At 33.0% G+C, this 19303-nt stretch overlaps 2 protein-coding genes across 6 annotated transcripts in view; both read right to left on the reverse strand.

The window, feature by feature from the left end:
* Nucleotides 1-3347: 3347 nt before the first annotated feature.
* On the reverse strand, nt 3348-11170 carry LOC130645007 (failed axon connections homolog). The gene is made up of 2 exons (XM_057450838.1): nt 9780-11170; nt 3348-3968 (listed from the first exon to the last, which is right to left on the reverse strand). The coding sequence occupies exon 1, from the start codon at nt 11084-11086 to the stop codon at nt 9800-9802; it is 1287 nt and encodes a 428-aa protein (XP_057306821.1). The 5' UTR covers nt 11087-11170; the 3' UTR covers nt 3348-3968; nt 9780-9799.
* Nucleotides 11171-15718: 4548 nt separating this feature from the next.
* LOC130645009 (uncharacterized) overlaps nt 15719-19303 on the reverse strand; it is a 54047-nt gene continuing 50462 nt past the window's right edge. For 3 of the 5 annotated variants that reach the window (XM_057450843.1, XM_057450841.1, XM_057450840.1), the window contains one exon: nt 15719-16451. In XM_057450843.1, coding sequence (XP_057306826.1) covers nt 16114-16451 — 338 coding nt within the window. In that variant the 3' untranslated portion in view covers nt 15719-16113. Of the gene's footprint in view, nt 16452-18515; nt 18748-18885; nt 19036-19303 lie in introns of those variants that run through there. The other 2 variants (XM_057450842.1, XM_057450844.1) reach the window with 2 other exon arrangements.

A 19303-nucleotide genomic window follows, 5' to 3' on the forward strand; every position in this document is an offset into this window, starting at 1 on the left:
TTTTCAATATGAATGTGTAGCTAGCTACTGCTCCTGATGTGCATAACCAATATAATAGTTCGACCAGCGTAAAATACACCAAAAGGTTTTCTTCTGAATAAAAATTTAATTCGAATATAAGTTTACCTACATTTAATTCTTTATATTTTGCTTCATTTATCTTCTAATGTTGTGAACAACTTTCTCGTGCTGCACGAGCACGCCAGCGATCGGCCATTTTTGTTTGTTTAAACATGGTTTTCGATAAAACACAAATAAAACAACAACCTCGACAGGTTGTTTTATTAAAACTAGGTTTATTAAAATTGGCCTCATTAAAACAGGTTTTCTGTGGTATGAACGGGTATATATAAAAGTTGTTTTATAAAACCACATTAAAACATGTTTTAACTTCAGGTGTGAATGGGGTATTAGACTTTTCGAATACCTTATCGTACAAATTTTGGCGAGCATTTAATTTGGCAATGGAGCAAATTGATTTTCTTGGCGAGCACTTAATTTGGTGATTTCACACCAAAATCGCCAAATTTAGTGTTCGCCAAAATTTGTACTAATAAGGTATTCGAACTTAAATTCACTGTACAAGAATACACTTTTATTTGACAACTTGGTAATACTGTACTGTAGCCATGAAGTCGATCACTGGTAAGAAAAAAGCAGCTGGAAAGCTCTCTAGGCGTGGCCTAACTTGGGATGAAAAGGTAAAAAAATTAAACGCAGTAAAAAAGAGAAAGATGAGCTGCAGGGAGATGGCAAGCGAATTTAAATTGGCAAAACTCAAGCAGTCAATGTTGTGGCGAACGAAACTCGTTTAGGAGCCAAATATAGAAACTTCCAAGGGAAAGGTTTTAAGCACCTCCAACGAGAAAACCACCAGAAAGATAAACCGATCAATGAAATACTTTACGGTTGGTACAAGAAATGCGAGGCCTCGGGAATTTATGTCACTAGACCTCTACTGAAAGAAGAAGCCATGCACATTAAGTCTATCCTTAGAACAATCCTGGACTAGCAGATTTTAAGGAATCGGATGGTTGGCTGGAACAAATATCTGGAGATTCTCTCAACGTGTCAGAAACCATCGTAGGATCATGGATAGAGCGGTTGAGAGACATTTGGAATATGGATGAAGCTTCTTTAAAGCACTTCTAAATAAAGGACTTGCCAAATAGGAAAAAAAAAAAAAGAAGAAGAAGGGATCGATGACTGTCGCATTTTTTGTAAATGCTGATGGTGTGAAGGTTGGAGAACAATCGTCATCTGGAGAAGAGCAAAAACCCTGGATGTTTTCGTCAAATAAATGCTGCAACAAAGCTTACTCAAGTCTCTTATTTTTTTGAACCTAGAGTCCTGGATACAAGTTGATATTGTTCTTGGATAACGCAACAGTACACCCAGAGAGCTTGGTTGGAAAGTACAGCAACATCAAAATTGTGTTCCTTTCTAAGAATAACCTCACATCTGCAACCATTGGATGGTGGCATTATTCAAACTTTAAGGTGAAATACCGAAAGAAGCTTATGCGTTACATGTTAGCTCTAATCGGGAATGATAGTAAAAGGAAGTCTCTCACGATACGCTTTAAAATTGTTTTACAAAATGTGGCATTGTTGCGCAACAGAATTCAGTAAGATGCCAACCGACAGTGACATGACAGTTAAAGAATACTTTTTTTTGATGATGAAACGCGCACGTCACTCCCAGCTATTAACTGCGACGGAGTTGACTGGAGACAAGCATCAGATAAAGCCAACATTATGGAACATTTTGCGGTTGACAAAGTACTAAGCGATTATGACAGTGATGGTGGCGACGTTGATGGGCATGGCGATGAAAATTTGGTAGTTAGTAGAATCACATGTCAGCCCTCGAGAAGTTTCGAAGTTGCCGAACAAGCTATTTCACCTGGATGGCATGAGCCAAGATGATTCAGATTCTTTACTTGCCATCCGCGAAAAAATTGGAAGCATTGACGATCCAGCAAAAGAAACAATCTGAATTTTAAAGGTTTCTTTAGTAAAATATAAGAAACACTTCTAATTAACGGAAAAAAACTTTACCATAATTATATGATTTAGCGCCTCCGCTCAAATTAGCGCCCCCTTCGAATTAGCGCCCCCTTAACAGCTGAAAAATTTAATTAGCGCCCGGCTTAAATCAGCGCCCCTTAATTATCTGGAAAGGGGCGCTAATTTGGAATTTTGCAATGTATGAGGTTTAATCCGATTTTTAAAAGAGGAACGTTTATTACAGGGAGGCATTGAAAAAGAAGGGTGTTTATTACAGGAATTACGGTAGAAGAAGACGTATATCTTTAGTCAGATTTGTGTCGTGGAATAAACCATTTTAAAGCTAAAGTTTCTGAGGATTATGATGAATGGTTATCCACAGATGGTATAAACAACCTCACAGATACAGGAAACTTAAAATCGCCACCACGTCATGTTATTGTCAAATGGATACTAAAAGCATGGGAAGAATTGACGCCAGAACTTATTTCTAAATCCTTTAAGGCGTACGCTTTGAACATTTTGGTTGACAGGAGGGAGGATGATACCATTCATTGCTTTAAAGCGGGCCAGCCATGTGAGAAAGGGTTTCCCGCACTGAAAGATCAGCCCGAAACGAACCCATTTACTGTTATCGAAGGGCAGAGTGAAGAAGTGGTTCCTTCTTTCATTTTAGTTGACGTGGATGAAGAAGGAGACGTAGACATGAAGTTTAGCCATTGTTGTATTTTGTTTTTCTTTTAAAAATAATATATTTATTTTTTTATTAGCGCCCCGGCTTGAATTAGCGCCCCCTCTGAAAGGACGAAAATTAAATTAGCGCCCTGGCGCTAATTCAGATAACTACGGTATGCACCGAAGGTGTCCGCTAATTGGAGAGTTGACTGCACAGCAAATGTTTTCTTTGAATAAAACATTCACACAAATACACTCTTGCATGACGAGCTTTGTATTTTTGCGTTCTTTTTCACTGTTATAAAAAGGTCAAGAATTATTTAGATATTTCTTGATTTTTTTCGCAGCTTTTTTACGCAAATAAAATTTACCGGGTACATAATTTCGCTAATTTGAAAAAATCCGCGAAAATTTAGACGTGGCTTAAAAAAATGTCACGACTACAATCGCAGAACTATAAGAAACAGCCTAAAAAAATATTGATATAATATCACAACGGTATCCCCACCCCACTTGCCTATTGTTAATGTAGGATTCATGAACACGGCGAAAAAATATTGGGTGGGATTAATCCAGTACAAATTATTTCAACCGAAGCTACATCTTTTGGACAACCCAAGACAAGCAAATTACACAATATTTCTTGATAATAAAGGGAATTGATAAGTAAAACCAGTTTATTTGATGCATATGTAAAATGAAAAACATGCTACAGATTAAAGAAATAAAAATCACATTAACATTAGAACATAGAAGACAAATCTATATTACATCGCATTTCTATGGGCATGCAATACACTGTTTTTATAAGAAACACAATTTTATAAAATCTGTCAGTGAGCAGTTGGAAAAAGAAATTGACACTATACATTTCTCAAAAACAAGAAATTATTCGTTGTATTATCCCCTGAAATTAAACATCTGCACAATACATATTTATGTTAAATATACACAAACTTTAGTAAATACATTAAGAACTCCACGTTACAAATCGCAAAGGAGGTGAACATGGTAGACTTCATAATAAATAAGACGGCAGTGTTTCGCCTGAAAACTGGTGAGAAGGGTGAATTATCAACATTCAAACATTTCTTCAGGAGAAGGGAATTAGACAGTAAAAACCAAACACGTGTTCTACAGGTTATATGATGTCCAAAGCATCTTGCATAGGAAATATTCGACTGTTGCAGCTGTTTCATAAAACCAAAATTCTCACTAAATCAACTTAGATATCAAGTTTAACTGTCTATAAATGAATGAGAAATTCCAACTTCAATGATGTTCCTAAAACAAAAAGAGAATTTTGATAAGGGACGAGAAATACATAACTTAAGAAAGTTTAGCCGAATTAATGAAAGTCGTTTCCTACAAAACATTTCGTAAATCGCGTGGTGAATGTTGATTTCAGGCTGAAAGTAGCTAAGAAGTTGATAATTGTAATATTAAAAAGTTACACCAGTACTTTTTGCATGTGAATCAATCAAAGTTTAATTACATAAAAAATTGAATTTATTTAGCCAGATGCAATACTTAACTCTTTTAATGTTTAAGGCAAAATAAACCAAAAGGTTAACTTGCTCACACAAGCTATAAAGTTGCATAGCTATTTAGCCAACTTTAAATAAGTAGAAAAATGTAATAAAAACATTGGCATTCTGCTTAACCTCTGATTTCTTAATTTTAACAAAGTAAAATATTTCAGAACTCGCTCTGACACCATGACAGATTTTATGTAGATGGGATTTCTATATTCAGTCACTTTCCCCTACGTTTTATTTATCCAACAAGGCACATAAAACATCAACTATATATATTATCAATTTTAATGCTCTTACGGAATAAAGCTATAGCTATGTATAAAAAACATAAAAAATACTAAAATTAAAACAGTGAAAATAATTTGGAAACTATTATTTAAATTAGCCCAATTCAAAACAAAATTAAAACCAATGTTCACATCACCTCAAGTGTTTATAGCTAAATGCTGAACAATTTTGGGGTTTTCATGAACCAGCTACTTCAAAACACAAACATCAAAATGGTGTTTGTATGACAATAAATTCATTCTTTTACTTTCCCTAATGATGCACGTTTTCTTTGTTTTATTAGCTTTGTAGTCAGATAGTTTCACTTTAACTGGTTAACTTTCTTTCCCTTGTTTACATTCTCCCCAGAACTAAACCAATCTAAACTTTTTAATAAGGTTGAACAGGCGGATTTAAAACATCGATGCTAACTTTGTAGAACTTCCATCTAATCCCTATTTAACTTGATTATGATACTATCTTAAAAATGCACCAATCCAATCATCTGATTCACTGAACAATATTTTGCATTAACAGCAAAACGAACGACATTTTATATAATTGTCAACGTCAGAGCAAAGGATTTTAGCTTTGACATAAATAACATTCTAGGATGTATTAATTTTATGTAAACAAATTGCCTAAAGGGCCTGATACACTTGTATAATATCACTGAAATATACCTTATAATATCAATATAATTTCTTAATGTTTTAAATATGGTTATAATTTCTTATAATATAGCTATAATATGTATAATTTTAACACCTGACATGTGCTTCATAACCTCATAATTTGCTGCATGGCTATATTTGAATAAAATCAAACGAGTTTGATTTTAACAATAATGTTGGTGATCTGGTTTCGAATGCCTTTTGTTTGTGTGACAATAGATCTATTATCTGCCAGCGTTGTTGTGGCAAAGATGTTATGAAATTAAATGAAATTATAACATACTATAACAAGTTATAAGTAAATTGTAGAAAAATTATAACTGTATTATAGAATATATATAATGATAGTATACAAGTGTATCCTGGCCTTAAGAATATATTCTATTGGATATTGGAAATGTTGTCTGAAGGATCAACATTTGATTTGTAAAAAAGGAACAAGGTGTATTCTTTGCAAAACAGCAGGAAAGTATTGTTGCCATGACAATGTGGAACTGATTAAGAAAGGTTATGCAAAAAAAACGAAACTGAGGAGAGATTTGGGTGGTTTGGCGAAGAGCTAAAAAATATATTTGTGATTACTTGGAAAAAAAAATTCATATTATATCATCCAGAAATCTTCTCGTTTTTATTATTTCATAAAATATTATTATATATACGGAGAATAATGACTGAGCACAAGGATAAATTGATAAAAAGGTCATTCATTTGTCAAATCTTGTCTGTCATGACCGATGGCAGACTGTTTTACCAGTAAAATGAAAGAGGGTAAGTCGCGAATAAAAATTAAAATCATACTCAAAATAAAACAAAACATTCTTTTAAAAGTAGAGAAAGCAGAGTATAAGTATAAATAAAAGTTTTCGTAAAGTAAGTATATTTTTCACATTAAGGGTCTGTTATACGTAGCAAAATTTGTAATAGTAAATAGCTGTTGTTTAATAACTCTCAGTCAGTTTTATTTTTAATTCACTCTTTATACTATAAAACTACTAAAATACTACTACTTCATACTATAAAATTTTATGAAAATTTTATAAAAATATTTTAAATTACTTAAACATTTTTCTTTACAGTTTTTTATTTATATTAATTTGACATTTATTGGTTTAATTTTAATAAAAATAACAACAGAAAAAAGCGTGTAATTATTGATCTGTTAAAGTTTGTACCTATATCTATTGTTTATTATCGCATATCTGATATACAAACCTGTGCGCAATGCATAATAACAGCTGTTACTCATATTGCATTGCACAACCACTTGTGCAAGTACTTGTACTTTATTTGCTATTGCAAATTTTGACATGTGTAATGGACCCTTTTGAGGTTTCCAACTCTTGCTCACCTGGTTTCTGTTGGCTTCGCAAGTTCTTGTTTTAAACTCCTGACATTGATGATATTTTTTATGTTATTCAAGAAACTTTTGAATTCTTCGCATGAGAATAGATCCAAAATTTAACTTATTCAACTCAATATTTGTTCTAATTTATGTAACTTTCTTTTTGTATACATTGAATTGAGCTTACTCTAATGGAATGAGACCAGTGGAGTGCAAAGAAAAAGTATTGCAACACAAAAGTTTTTAATTAAAAACCCATGTTGTTTGGTTTTAATGGAAAACTGTAAGCTTTTTCGAGCTTTGCAAACTTTGTCCAACAATAGCTTTTTGTGCTGTTCAATCGGCTTATACTGAAAGTGGGTTAGAATTATCAAATTATGACTTAAGTATCAAATTTGGCTTTATTTTATTGATTTGGGATTACCAAAAACTTGTTGTCACCTGATAAGCACTGCGTCAAGCCTCGCAAAATGCTCCACTACGTACTCGAACAGCTTGGGCTGCTCCTTTTTACAAATTTGAGAGGACTCATTAGGCAAAGTTGTAAGTTTTAGGGGAAATGTTTTCTAAATTAGCACACTAATTTAAGTTGATAAACTTTTTATGTCATGCTAATCAACAATGAATGATACTATATTTTGTGGCTCTTAATGGTACTAATTTCAACAGGTTATTGATTTGATTTTAATTTAGTATATCTACATGTTTTTGCAAATGTTGAGGAAATAAGTGAGACATTTCACCTGGTTAATTGCCCCTGCGACCAACAAGTAATCACCATGGTTATGGATGAAAACTTTAAATTTTGTTGCAGGACTGGGAGAAAATCATGGCTGCTCTAACCACAAAAAATTTGAAAACAACTCCAATAGAAAGTCCAAGAACAACAATATTGTAAAACCCCCCGCCTTGTCGTTACCTTCAATCTAATCATTTTTTATTTTTCCTGTTGTTAAAGATTTTAAAGGAGAACAAACGAAAAAACTTGCAGGTTTTTTTGGTAATATTCTTACATATCACTAAAACAACATGGCATAAAAATTTTTCATTTTTTTATGTCCAAATTTTGTTCCCAAAAACGATAATTACATCAAACAAAAGCCAACTAGGTTCGTACATATTTTGTTAATTTGTGATGTCACACGCTTAATAGGACTTGCGCAGAATTTCTTGGCCTTTCCTAGAGTGATTAAAATTTAATCGCAAGGTTCAGGCAATGAAGAAGACAAGCTAAATTGCCAGAACAACATCACTGTAATAAAATAATTTTCAAGAATTTAACAACATGCACAGAGGTAAGCAGAGAAAAACTTTATGACTGTTTTTTGTTTTGTTTTGCTATCACAAAAACACTTCCATTACACTTTATTGCGCATAACCATTTGAAGTTTTCCTTTCAAATTTAGCAAATTAAATGAAGCACTTGTTGTCTTTCAAGATGTTTTGATACAAAAATAACAAAAAAAATTTTATAATAAATTTGAATACATATAACAGTGAAACATCATTCTATTCTGCATAACATATTTATTTCAAAAGATAATAATTAAAATTATTCTTAGACAATCGCAAGAAGCACAGTTCTGCATTCCCTCGCTTTGTTAATTCAGAATGCGTTTGTTCACATCTCCGCAGACTTACATCACACAAGTTAGTATTTTACCGAATAGAATGCACTAATCGACACTGTTATGGTGGCGACCCTGAGACTACTTTGACCTTAAATACCTTGGGAACCAAACTCACAAATATTGTTATTACTAATTTTTAAATAAAAAACTTTCTTCCATATTTGACTTCATATTTTAGGAAATTGTTTTGGAAGGAATGTTATATGAAGGAATATTTTCAGTTATGCCTATAAATTAAATTAAGAAATATATAGAACTTATCATTCATCGAATATATTTTAACAAAAATACAAACAAGAAACCGAATAAGAACCTTTCAGAACTAAAGACATTTTAAATTTAGACCAAAATTAGTATGGCTTTAAAATCATTAATTATTCAAAGTATATACTTTAATTACTTTACTGTATAATAACTCGTAAAAGACAAATAGAACAGTTGCAGAGCAGTTATAACTTTACTTAGTCAACATTTTAATATAATGCTTCTTTTAAAAATAAAAAAATTAAAAGTGCACAAATCTTAAGTGAGACAGAAAAACGTCAAATAGGAAAAATAATAAATAAATATCTCACTAATAAGCTGTGAGACAACTCTTAACTACTTTTTATATTATAAGTTATTATATATAACTTTGATAACAAAACAGGGGATGTTTACTTCAATACTTCGAGACCTCCAAGAATTAAAGTATGTAAGAACCTGCCCTTACATACACACTACACAACTTTCAATTTTTAAATTTAAAATTCAAATGTAAAATTTAGGGCATATACCATATGCAAATGGTGGTGTCTGTAGGGTAAAACTGGGTATTTTAATACTAATTTAGGTTTTTAAAGACTAACATTTATACTAAGGGTATTTTTTAAAGTATTTGCAATCCATGTTTCAGAGAAATTATTCAGCAGATAAGCCAGTTTAAAACTTAAGTTATATTTGTTTAGTCAAAAAAAAAAAAAAAAAAAAATAATAATAATCAAAAAAAAAAAAAAAAAAAAAATCTGTAATGAAAGAAAGCTTTTTCCCACAAAACTAATGCCTTTTCCTTAATTTTGTTAAGAATAAAGAGTGTTGAAATAATGGGCAGTAAAGTTGATAAAAACCCAGGAGTCATAAAAACATATTGTTATAATGGTATAACCAAACAATGTTACAATAAAATAAAAATTAAAGAAAGGGTTTTCAAAATGCATTCTGTATTTGTTAAAAAATGACAAGTCAAGTTGAAAGAACATAAAGTATATATCCTAAGTAGAGTTACAGTGCTTTCTAGTGAAAGACATTTAACCATAAGAATTTAATTTTTATAGCCAGATATTTGTTAACAAAGAGCTGCAAATAGTCTCATTTGCAACAAATTTGGCATTAGTTCCTTTGAAAATTACCTCATTAGCTAAAAATGCAGACATTCTTAGAGATTTATCTAGAAAGCAAGTTATTTATTTGGTGATAATAAGCAGGGGCAATTGTACTGAGTGGGGATTATCCTAGGTGGAAATTGCCCCCGGACAATTATCCCGGGAAATGGTCCTAGATCTGCAAAAATGCTGTGAAAATTTTTTTTTTAAAAAAAAACAAATCAATTTCTTTGTGAATAAATACCTTTAAAGATTATTATGATTAAGCAAATTATAACTCACCTAATTATAAGTCTAATTGATCATTGCTCTGATTTTTCCTGACCTCCATTTGCCAGTATTTCTTCTTCCTTGGTTTCTGTATTTTCTACCTCAGCCACTTCTTCCACATTTTTATGTTCTTCAGTTTTAACCTCTGTGACATTTTCTGATTGAACGGGGCCTTCCCTTTCCTCTTTCTCAGCAGGATGTTCTTTCTCTTTTGGTTTGACACTTTTTGCCTTCTTTTTTCTAAAGCTAAATCCTTTTTTGAGTGTAGGCTCCTGTTTCTCTCCCAATATCATATCGTCCCAGTCCATCCAGCATAACTCTTTTACTTTCTTAGTATAATCAATGAGATTTTTTGCACTTTCATTAATGAATTCTGCCAATGGTGACTCCAATCCACACCACAATATATTTGCAAGGAAACCAAATAACGCACAATCAAATGACGAAGGCTTATCACCAAGTATATATTCTTTATCACCAAGAATGTTGGAAATCGCCAAAATATCTTGTTCTGCAATCTTATAAATCTCTTCTGGTGTATGACGACCAATACCCTGCCCTTCCAAACTGGATCTCACCTTCCGTTGTTGCATCTTCATGCTTACGCTAAAACCTATACCTCCACCAGAAGCAGGAGCAATAAATTTTTTAAATTCATTGAAATTATCAATGTATCTGGTAAAGCACATAGTCCAATAGGTGTTTTCTTCAACCATAATTTTAACAGCCCTACCAATTGCTTGCTGTTCTGAACTAAATTCATTGTCCATATTTATATCAAATTTTTCATTTAAAAAATCTAATATAAGGTTAGAATCTGCTTTACGTTCACCTTGGTATTCAATCCATGGCATCTTTCCATTTTTCCCCATCTTGTATCCATACTGATTTTCATATGGGATTTTGTGCAAGCGCAAAAATGTTTCTAATTTTAAGCAAAATGGAGAAAGGTTAGGCACATTCTTGCTTGGTGGAAATTGATGCAATGTTACCTTAGGCATTGCTTTTTTCTCTTCCGAACTACTGCCAGTAATAACTTCACTTTCTGTTTCAACAGCAACTGGAATGTCACTCTCTTGGGTAACATTCTCTTTTTCTGAAGATACGACTTCTTCTGACTTTTTAGTACTTTTATCGTTGTTCTCCTGCTCCCCTTCTTTTAAAACGGATACCAATTCTGGTTTGGGATGACTGTCGCCATTGACTTCAATAATTGTTGTTTCTTCTGTGATTACTGTTGTCCCATCTTCTGAAACAGAAGTTTCTACAGTTTTTTTCACAACTGTACCTTCAGTGTTAGTATTCTCTACAGTTTCCATAATAGCAGAAGTTCTGTACTTTTTGAAAACGCCCCTACCAATTTTTGAAGACTTTATTTTCTTTCACAGCCAACTTTTCAATTTTTATTTATAAGTGTCTAAAAAAGTTCCTTTTGTTTTCGTAACCAATCATGTACTAGGTAATTGTCTTCCACGCACCAGATATTGAGGTAAATTACGCTGTTTTCCTGAAGCCGGGGGTAAGGTCTAAGAATGGGGGTTTGCATTTAATCAGACGTGTTCGGTAACAAATCATTTAGAAAATTCATTTTATTGTTTAAAGAAAAAAACTATATTTTTTACACCATACACAATATTTTTGCGTAACAAATTTTCTGTATCAACATATTCTTAATAATTGGAAGCCCTCCAAGTTTAACTTTATCATTATCCATACCGATATGCTTATTGGCGGTTGCTCGATCGGAACTTTGTTGAATATTATATCGTGAGACAATAAAGAGACGACCCTTTTTAATTTTTTGTTATGGGGCGCCAGCCTGACAATATGACTCACAACCAATTTCTATTAATCCATCCTCGTCCCCAGGGTTTGTTGCCTCTCGATGTCAAAAGGCAAAAAACCTGGGGACGAGGTTGATATTAATCTTGTCCCCAGAAGTTTGCCACGGTGGCCAACAACTTCAAACAAAATAATTTTTTGTAAAATATTTTTTATAAGAAAAGTTCAAATTCTTCACATATGTTTTAAGTAGAGTAAGAAAATGAGAAATAAGACATATTCATAATGCCCATGGTCAAACCCTTATTAAATTCATTCTGTTCACTTCCTTTTTTAATACAGGAAATGAGCGTTTAAATGCAATTATTAAAGTGGCTTACCAACAAATAACCTATATCGCAGAGGATTGTCTTTTCTAAAGTCACTTGATGAGGATATCATTAGTACGCGACTACGACAAAATTAAGTCCAAAATTTAGTTGATTGGTTGCCATGGTTACCCGTTGCTAGGTAAAATAGGAGCAAAATATGACATTTTGCTGCTCGATGCTAAACCAAATAACTGAATAACGTGCCATATTTAGAGCGCCTTATTGGCCGCGTATGTTTCTGAAGGATCACGTGTAGTGATTGAGTGAAACGCATTTCCGTAAGACAACTGATGCGGTATTTTTTGGACGAAAAAAAGGCTAAAACAGGGAGAAACTGGACAAGATAACTGAAAGACAAAACTTTTATCTGAAGATCGGTTTCAGTTAAGCACTAGGTAATACTGATGCCTGCATCCACAGAAGAAATTGTAAAGCATGTGTGCTTCGATCTTGAGAATTCTTGCTTCGTGTGGATTCCGAACTTAAACGGCAAAAAACGTGTTTAAAGATTATTTTATGGACATTCTTGACTTGTGGATCGACAAAAGTTGTACGGCAGCACTATTTCAACCTAAAAAGCACCAAATACCTAGGTCTTAAATTGACAACGAGTAAACTCTGACGAGTTCACTTCGGAGAGTGCGTCGTTAAGACAGCTTTCTGACAGCGTGTGGAACGACACTTTCAATATTCATAACTGTCATATATTGTCTTAGGAGGCCCTAAAGTATTATCTAGCTATTGCAAAGCATTAAACATCGACGGAGGGGCAAGAAAGCTGTCTAAATATGCGAAAATGGTTGCTATGAGCGTTGCTGTGCACTTATATTTGCTGTTGGTTGGAAAAAGTGCCAGATTGCGCAATAAAACCCGCATAAGCATAATAAGTGTCATAAGCACTACTTGTCACTGTATTCTAAGATGAATTTGCTGTCAGAAAACAGGTAAAAGACAATTCTTAAAATTTAGACATTATTTAGTGGTAAACCACCTTAAATGTTTTACTACTAATTAGAGGAGTAGTTTACTTAGATTATAAACTTGAAAAATGCAAGATTCCATAAATTTTGATGCTGAAATGTTGTCGGTCATTTTGGTTGAAAATGATCAGAAAGTAGCAAGAGTGTTAACCTGGATCCAAGAATAATCCATAAATTTAGCACTGTCATTCTTAGTTTTGATTTTAAAAATAGGAAAATTTGTTGTGCATATTAGAAAAATTTGTGTGCAACTAAAGTACTCAGATTTTCTCCTACAATTTCTGACGTGTTCTTAACAAAATCACCCACCTGAAAAATGATAGCCATTTAATGTCCTTTATAAATATGTGGTTGAGTAAAGCTATTTCAGGATGTCACACAGCCCAGCATCAATTAATATATATGGATATATATATATATGGAAAGGTATAAAGATAAATGTTCACAAAAACTGAGTTTAGAGCAGTTTTAATATAGCTACTTTTTTCGATACCTAAGCAAATATAGGCAAAAAATGAAAAATACCATTTTGGGACCTAACTTTGAACGCCGAATTCAGTATAAAAGCTACCGATTTGTCAAACCTATCCCCGAAATTCTAAGAATATATACCCTAAAGTTACTAAAAGTCCATATAATCCTTATTATTCGGAAGAGGTGAGCCGAAAATCTCATTTTTGGGCCCTCAGCCCATGGCCTAAGGATAAAAATGAAAAAGAAGCGTCATTGAATTTTGATGACGTCAGAAACCTATCCACAAAAAAATTGGAACTTTGTTTTCACGTTGCCTTTATTGTGTAGAGCTTAAGCTGCTGATCAAGAAAATGTGCATGATCATGTGCTTTTGATGAGCGTTTATAGTGAGATACAAGGGTTTAAAAAAAACGAAACAAAAATAGTCTCAAAGTTTTTTTTGTTTACCTACTTTCGAATGTCGTTAAATCGTTGAAAATTATTTTTTATACAATGTTGTTGTTATACTGGAAATTAACTTGTCTTCTTCATTGCTCAAATCTCGCGATAAATTATAATCTCTCTAGGGAGACTAAGAAGTGAGAGCATCCTCACAAGTCCTGGCTGAGCTATGTACGCCGTGTGACGTCACAAATCACAAATCGATAATGCCGACGGCCGTTAATGTAATTGTCTTTTTGGGGACGAAATTTGGACATGTTTTAAGTGATACGTACGAATGTTTTTATATATGTAGTTTTTGAATTTCCGCGCCCGAAGGCGTAGGAAATTCTTTAAAACCGTCGTTTTTTTCTTTTAGAGCATTTTTTGAGAAAAAATCGACCCTGGGATTTCACGTTGGTCCGTCACAGATGTAAACTTCGTACCCAAGCTCCTTAACTACTGGGAAGTCTAGTATTGACGCTTCAGGCCAAAATTGGTATTTGTTTTCGACAAAATTTGGCACAGTTAACAAAAAAAGTATGCTGAACATAATGGTGGCATAATAATTTTGAGTTTTGTCACCTAAATGTCATTTTAGGCCAAAATTGGTCCAAAAATTAGAACTACTTTATTTTCAACAAAATTTGGAACAGTTAACAAATAAAGTATGCTGAACATGATGGTGACATCAAAATTTTGATTTCTTGTTACCTAAATGTCATTTTAGGCCAAAATTGGTCCAAAAATTAAAACTACTTTATTTTTGACAAATTTTGGCACAATTAACAAAAAAAGTATGGTGAACATGATGGTGACATCAAAATTTCGGTTTTTTGCCACCTTAAATGTCATTTTAGGCCAAAATTGGTCCAAAAATTAAAACTACTTCATTTTCAACAAAAATTGGCAAAGTTAACAAAAAAAGTATGCTGACATAATGGTGACATCAAAATTTTGATTTTTGTCACCTAAATGCCATTTTAGGCCAAAATTGGTCCAAAAATTAAAACTACTTCATTTCCAACAAAAATTGGCAAAGTTAACAAAAAAAGTATGCTGAACATAATGGTGACATCAAAATTTTGATTTTTGTCACCTAAATGCCATTTTAGACCAAAATTAGTCCAAAAATTAAAACCACTTCATTTTCGGCTAAATCTGGCACGGTTAACAAATAAAGTATGCTGAAAATAATGATGGTACAAAAGTTTGATTTTTTGTCACCTAAATGTCATTTCAGGCCAAAATTTATCCAAAAATTAAAACTGCTTTATTTTCGACAAAAATTGACACAGTTAATAAAAAAAGTATGCTGAAAATGATGGTTACATCAAAATTTAGATTTTTTGTCAACTAATGCCGTTTAAGACCATAAACGTCTCAATCGCAAGACTTTCAACCATGAATGATAGGCTGTATTTTTTGTTAGCAATTTCTTTTAAAATGTGAGTTTATTATGACACGTTTCGTTTTGTTTGCGTTTGTTGTAAGATATAATGTCACTGATGGGCTTTATCTTCAGAGGTTTATGCACCAAGCCCCTTCGAATGTTTGGCACAATAACACAACGAATTAGCAGGTTTTCATCAAATATTTTGGTAGCGCGCGGAAATTCTTAGAGCCCCCAGGGCTTCTTGTTTTCGTTAGTTCTCCATTAACAAATACAATCTCTCGTGTTGTCTTGGTTCCTCATTAAAACAAACTTTCGATTTTACTGTTATGTATTAATTGTTTGGAAAATACCATAAAAAGTAATTGTTTAAAACAGGTTGTCTATACTCTTGCAACAAAGTGGGTATAATTTGGTTAAGTTTTGTTTGTCACATCGTTATTTTTGAAAAATGTGCGAGGATGGAGAACATCAACGGTGGAGGTCTTACGTGAGCCGTTTTGTTCAGGGAAGGAAAGCAATATAATGAGGTCATTTTGCTAGATCAATGTTTCTTGTAACCTGGTCTGTATGTTTATCTAGTTAGCAATACCTAAATAACGAAAGAGTAACCAACATACTCGTAAAAAAATAATTTTAAAATCAATACAACATTTTACAACACTAATACATGCATGTCAGCATTTTTTAAATTTTATCAAATATTTTCCACGTCCAAAAAAATGAATTACACGAACAATAGCGTCCGGTCAATGAGACCGCGGGCATAGAAACTTCTGAACAAAAGAAGTTGTCAAAATTTTATGTACCATTGAACTTCTTAGCCAAGTTTCAAAGAATTAAAACATATTAATGGAAAATAAACAAGTGGTTTGCGAAAGTTTATATTTTAAGTAGTTCAGATTTGGAGAAAAGGTTCAAAGAAGTCATTTCAATAGCCAAACACTATCTACTACTTTTTTAGAACGGTTCTGAATCCATTCAAACAAGATTGCTGAATAATTGCTGACAGTTACACGGCCATAGCCATAATCATTGCTTCTAAATATCGACCAATCCTTGTCATACCACACATCAGCGTCAACATCTTTACCGCCAGTACCAACAATGAGATGTAGAATTCCATCCTCGGTACATTTGCCTTTGTATAGTTTACACGTTCGCTCGTAAGCGTGGTAATGAGCCCAAAATGCGAGATCAACTCTGTATTTATAAAGCAAGTCTTCGAACAAACGCTGCATGTTCACAGAGACTATGTAATCACCTAAGAACAGAAAATTTGCATTTTGCACCAACGAATTGTTAGCAACTTTTTGAAACAGTCTATTTTTAATTTCATAAAACTCCAAATACACTTTTTTAATCGCTATACGCGAGTTTGCTTCCCTTTAATAAGAGATACTTTTAACACGTTCAGTTCTAGATGTTTAGCTGCTGCACCTGAAAAGTCTCTTTTTTAATTAAGTCTCCTTATCTCAAAAAGTATTTGGTCTTATAGAGATATTTAGTTATACATGTTTTTTATTTGATCACACATGTTCGCTAAGATGGGAAAAATTATTGCGCAAGAAAATATTGCAGTCGTGAAGATTGCGGAATTAAATATTGCGAATTTGGCCAAAATTCGTAATCTTCTCTTCCGTAATTTCTGGTCAGAAGTAGCAATTCGCAATCTTTTCCTCCGCAATTTAAAAATAAAAAGAAAATTCGCAATCTAATTTGGTAGGTTTCCGAGAAAAAGACAAGTTACTTTTGTCGTTGTATTGCTATATAAAGGTTTACAGGGAAATCCCCTTAATTGTTTGCATTAAAGGAAATTTCCAGGGAACAAATCTCACAACCTCGTTTTCAGGGCATTTTGACTTGTTAATGAAGTTGATAGCGGCTCCGTAATAACGGCTCAGAGGCCACAAGACCCTGATGACAAGGTTGCAAATCTTAATGACCAGGAAAAATAAAAATTATTATTATTAATTATGGTCTCGTGGAAAAATTTATTGAATCATTGCTTCAATTCGCAGTTTTAAGTTCCGCAATTTCTTGGCACAATACCTGATTCGCAATCTTTTATTCCGCAATTTCATGGTTGTATCACCAATTCGCAATCAAGGTATTTGATCACGATATTTAGCTAGTCAGAAATCTTAAAAAATAATTTTAATTAGGTTTTGGCTTCGTCAACGTATCCATTATATCATGAGGATTAGGCCAAAAATTTTATGATTTTCTTGCTATTTATTAATGTATTTTATTCTACAAAAAACTATTTAATTTATTTTAGCTCTGTATACAAGCTTAAGCAATGCGGCTTTTGGCTGTATAACAAATGATAATTCACCTCGATGGTGAACACATGTGTTTTTTTATTTAGCAGGAGCTCACCCCCGCAAAATTTTGGGGCAAAAATTTCCTAAAGCTAAAAAAGAACCAAATATTATAAGAACTTTTATAAATAAATATATATCAAACTTCAAATTTCCTTTTTAATTCTCCTAACAGTCGTCCAGCACGCACAGGCCTTCTTACAACATTACATGTATTGTCTACTTCCGGTCAATTTTCTTAACAGTCTCTATTGGATATAGCAGATTAATAGGTCGTCTCAAAATCGAATTATTCTGGGTTCTCACTAAGGCTCCCCGGTGCTGATTGTCATGCCCATTATAAGTTCAATAATTCGACCCAGCACATTCCCACATGTATCTTGATAAATTATGATCATAAATAAGTACAATTCGTCAACATTGAATTTCGTTTGATGCTGATTCTGTGTACGAATTTTGTGTGTTTCTCTTAAATTAACGATATACTCTTTTCGCCAGCGATTCAAAAAAGGGTTAATGAATTCCTTGACATCAGAACTATATTGTTTCAACTCAAATGATTTAACTAATAATGGTAATAATTGAGAAGATGACATATTCATTTTACGACCAATTAATAATAATAAAAATTATTTGGTGTCGGAAAAGCTTCAAATTCTGTTGGAAAATCATATGACAAGGGTCGGTTATTTAATATCAGTTCTACCTCATAGAACACAGTTTGCATTTCCTCATATTTCAACTTACTTCGATGAAAAACTTTCTTTAATAAATCCTTGATAGTACGAATGAGCCCTTCAAAAAATCCGCCGTGCCAGAGCGATAATGGTAGATTTACATGCCAATTAACTTTCAAATTTGACACAAAGTTCTAGGTTTCAGTAGATACAATTTTTTTTCCATTGTCCGATATAACATTGTCTGGACACCCTCTACGAGCTATAAATTATCTGAAGCTTCTTATGAATGAGTCCGAATTAGGTCGTACTAAATCCAGAAGTATGGATCGGCAAGCAGCACAAGTATAAAGGTTACCCATGCTTTGTATAAGGTAGAATCATTACTTTCGGAAAATACTTGTTTCACATACAGTGCACTAAAATTTTTGATACCAGTTGTGAATAACGGTGACATAACGTTTAATCGTTATTTCGTCAAGGCAGGACTCGGTGGGTTTTGATGGATGGATGGATGGATGGATGGATGGATGATTGTCGATTCGCGAAAGTTTCTCCACTAAAATTTTAAAAAAATTTGCTGGTTTTAAAATTTATTTCTTGACTTGCCTTCACTTGGCTCGCCCTCTCGATATAAAAAAGAGACAACTGGCGCTGGGAACGAGGTTGGAATAAACTTAGAAATAAACAAAAGCGATAATGTTTCAAACGTATGTATTTAAAAGAAATAATTAATTAAGGATCTGGACGCTTTGCAGAATTGATGAAGAGGAACGGAATGCTTATAACCAAGTTAGTTGCGAAGAAGATGATGACGACGATGCGTGGGAGTCGGAAAAAGACGAGCCTAAAAAATGTGTTTGATCTGTTATGTGGTTTTGACGATGAACCCAATTTGTAAATAGAAGTTTTTACATACCATAAGAAAGAAAATTACATCGTTAAAAAACACTTCTTTTCCTTTTCTATCATAAGACATATAGGCCACTTTTTTATAAGAACATAAAAAATAAGTTCAAAATCACGAATCGCGAAAGTTTATGTCGCCAAAACTTTCCAATTTCAGATTTCGCAAAAATTTATCTTGCGAAAATTTTTCAATTTGTAGATTCCCG

This window comes from Hydractinia symbiolongicarpus, chromosome 5, assembly GCF_029227915.1.
Source record: "Hydractinia symbiolongicarpus strain clone_291-10 chromosome 5, HSymV2.1, whole genome shotgun sequence".
Classification (NCBI taxonomy): Eukaryota; Metazoa; Cnidaria; class Hydrozoa; order Anthoathecata; family Hydractiniidae; genus Hydractinia; species Hydractinia symbiolongicarpus.

Excerpts from the sequence above, each read along its gene's own strand:
- LOC130645007 (XM_057450838.1), bottom strand. The coding sequence starts at position 11,086 with ATGGAAACTGTAGAGAATACTAACACTGAAGGTACAGTTGTGAAAAAA.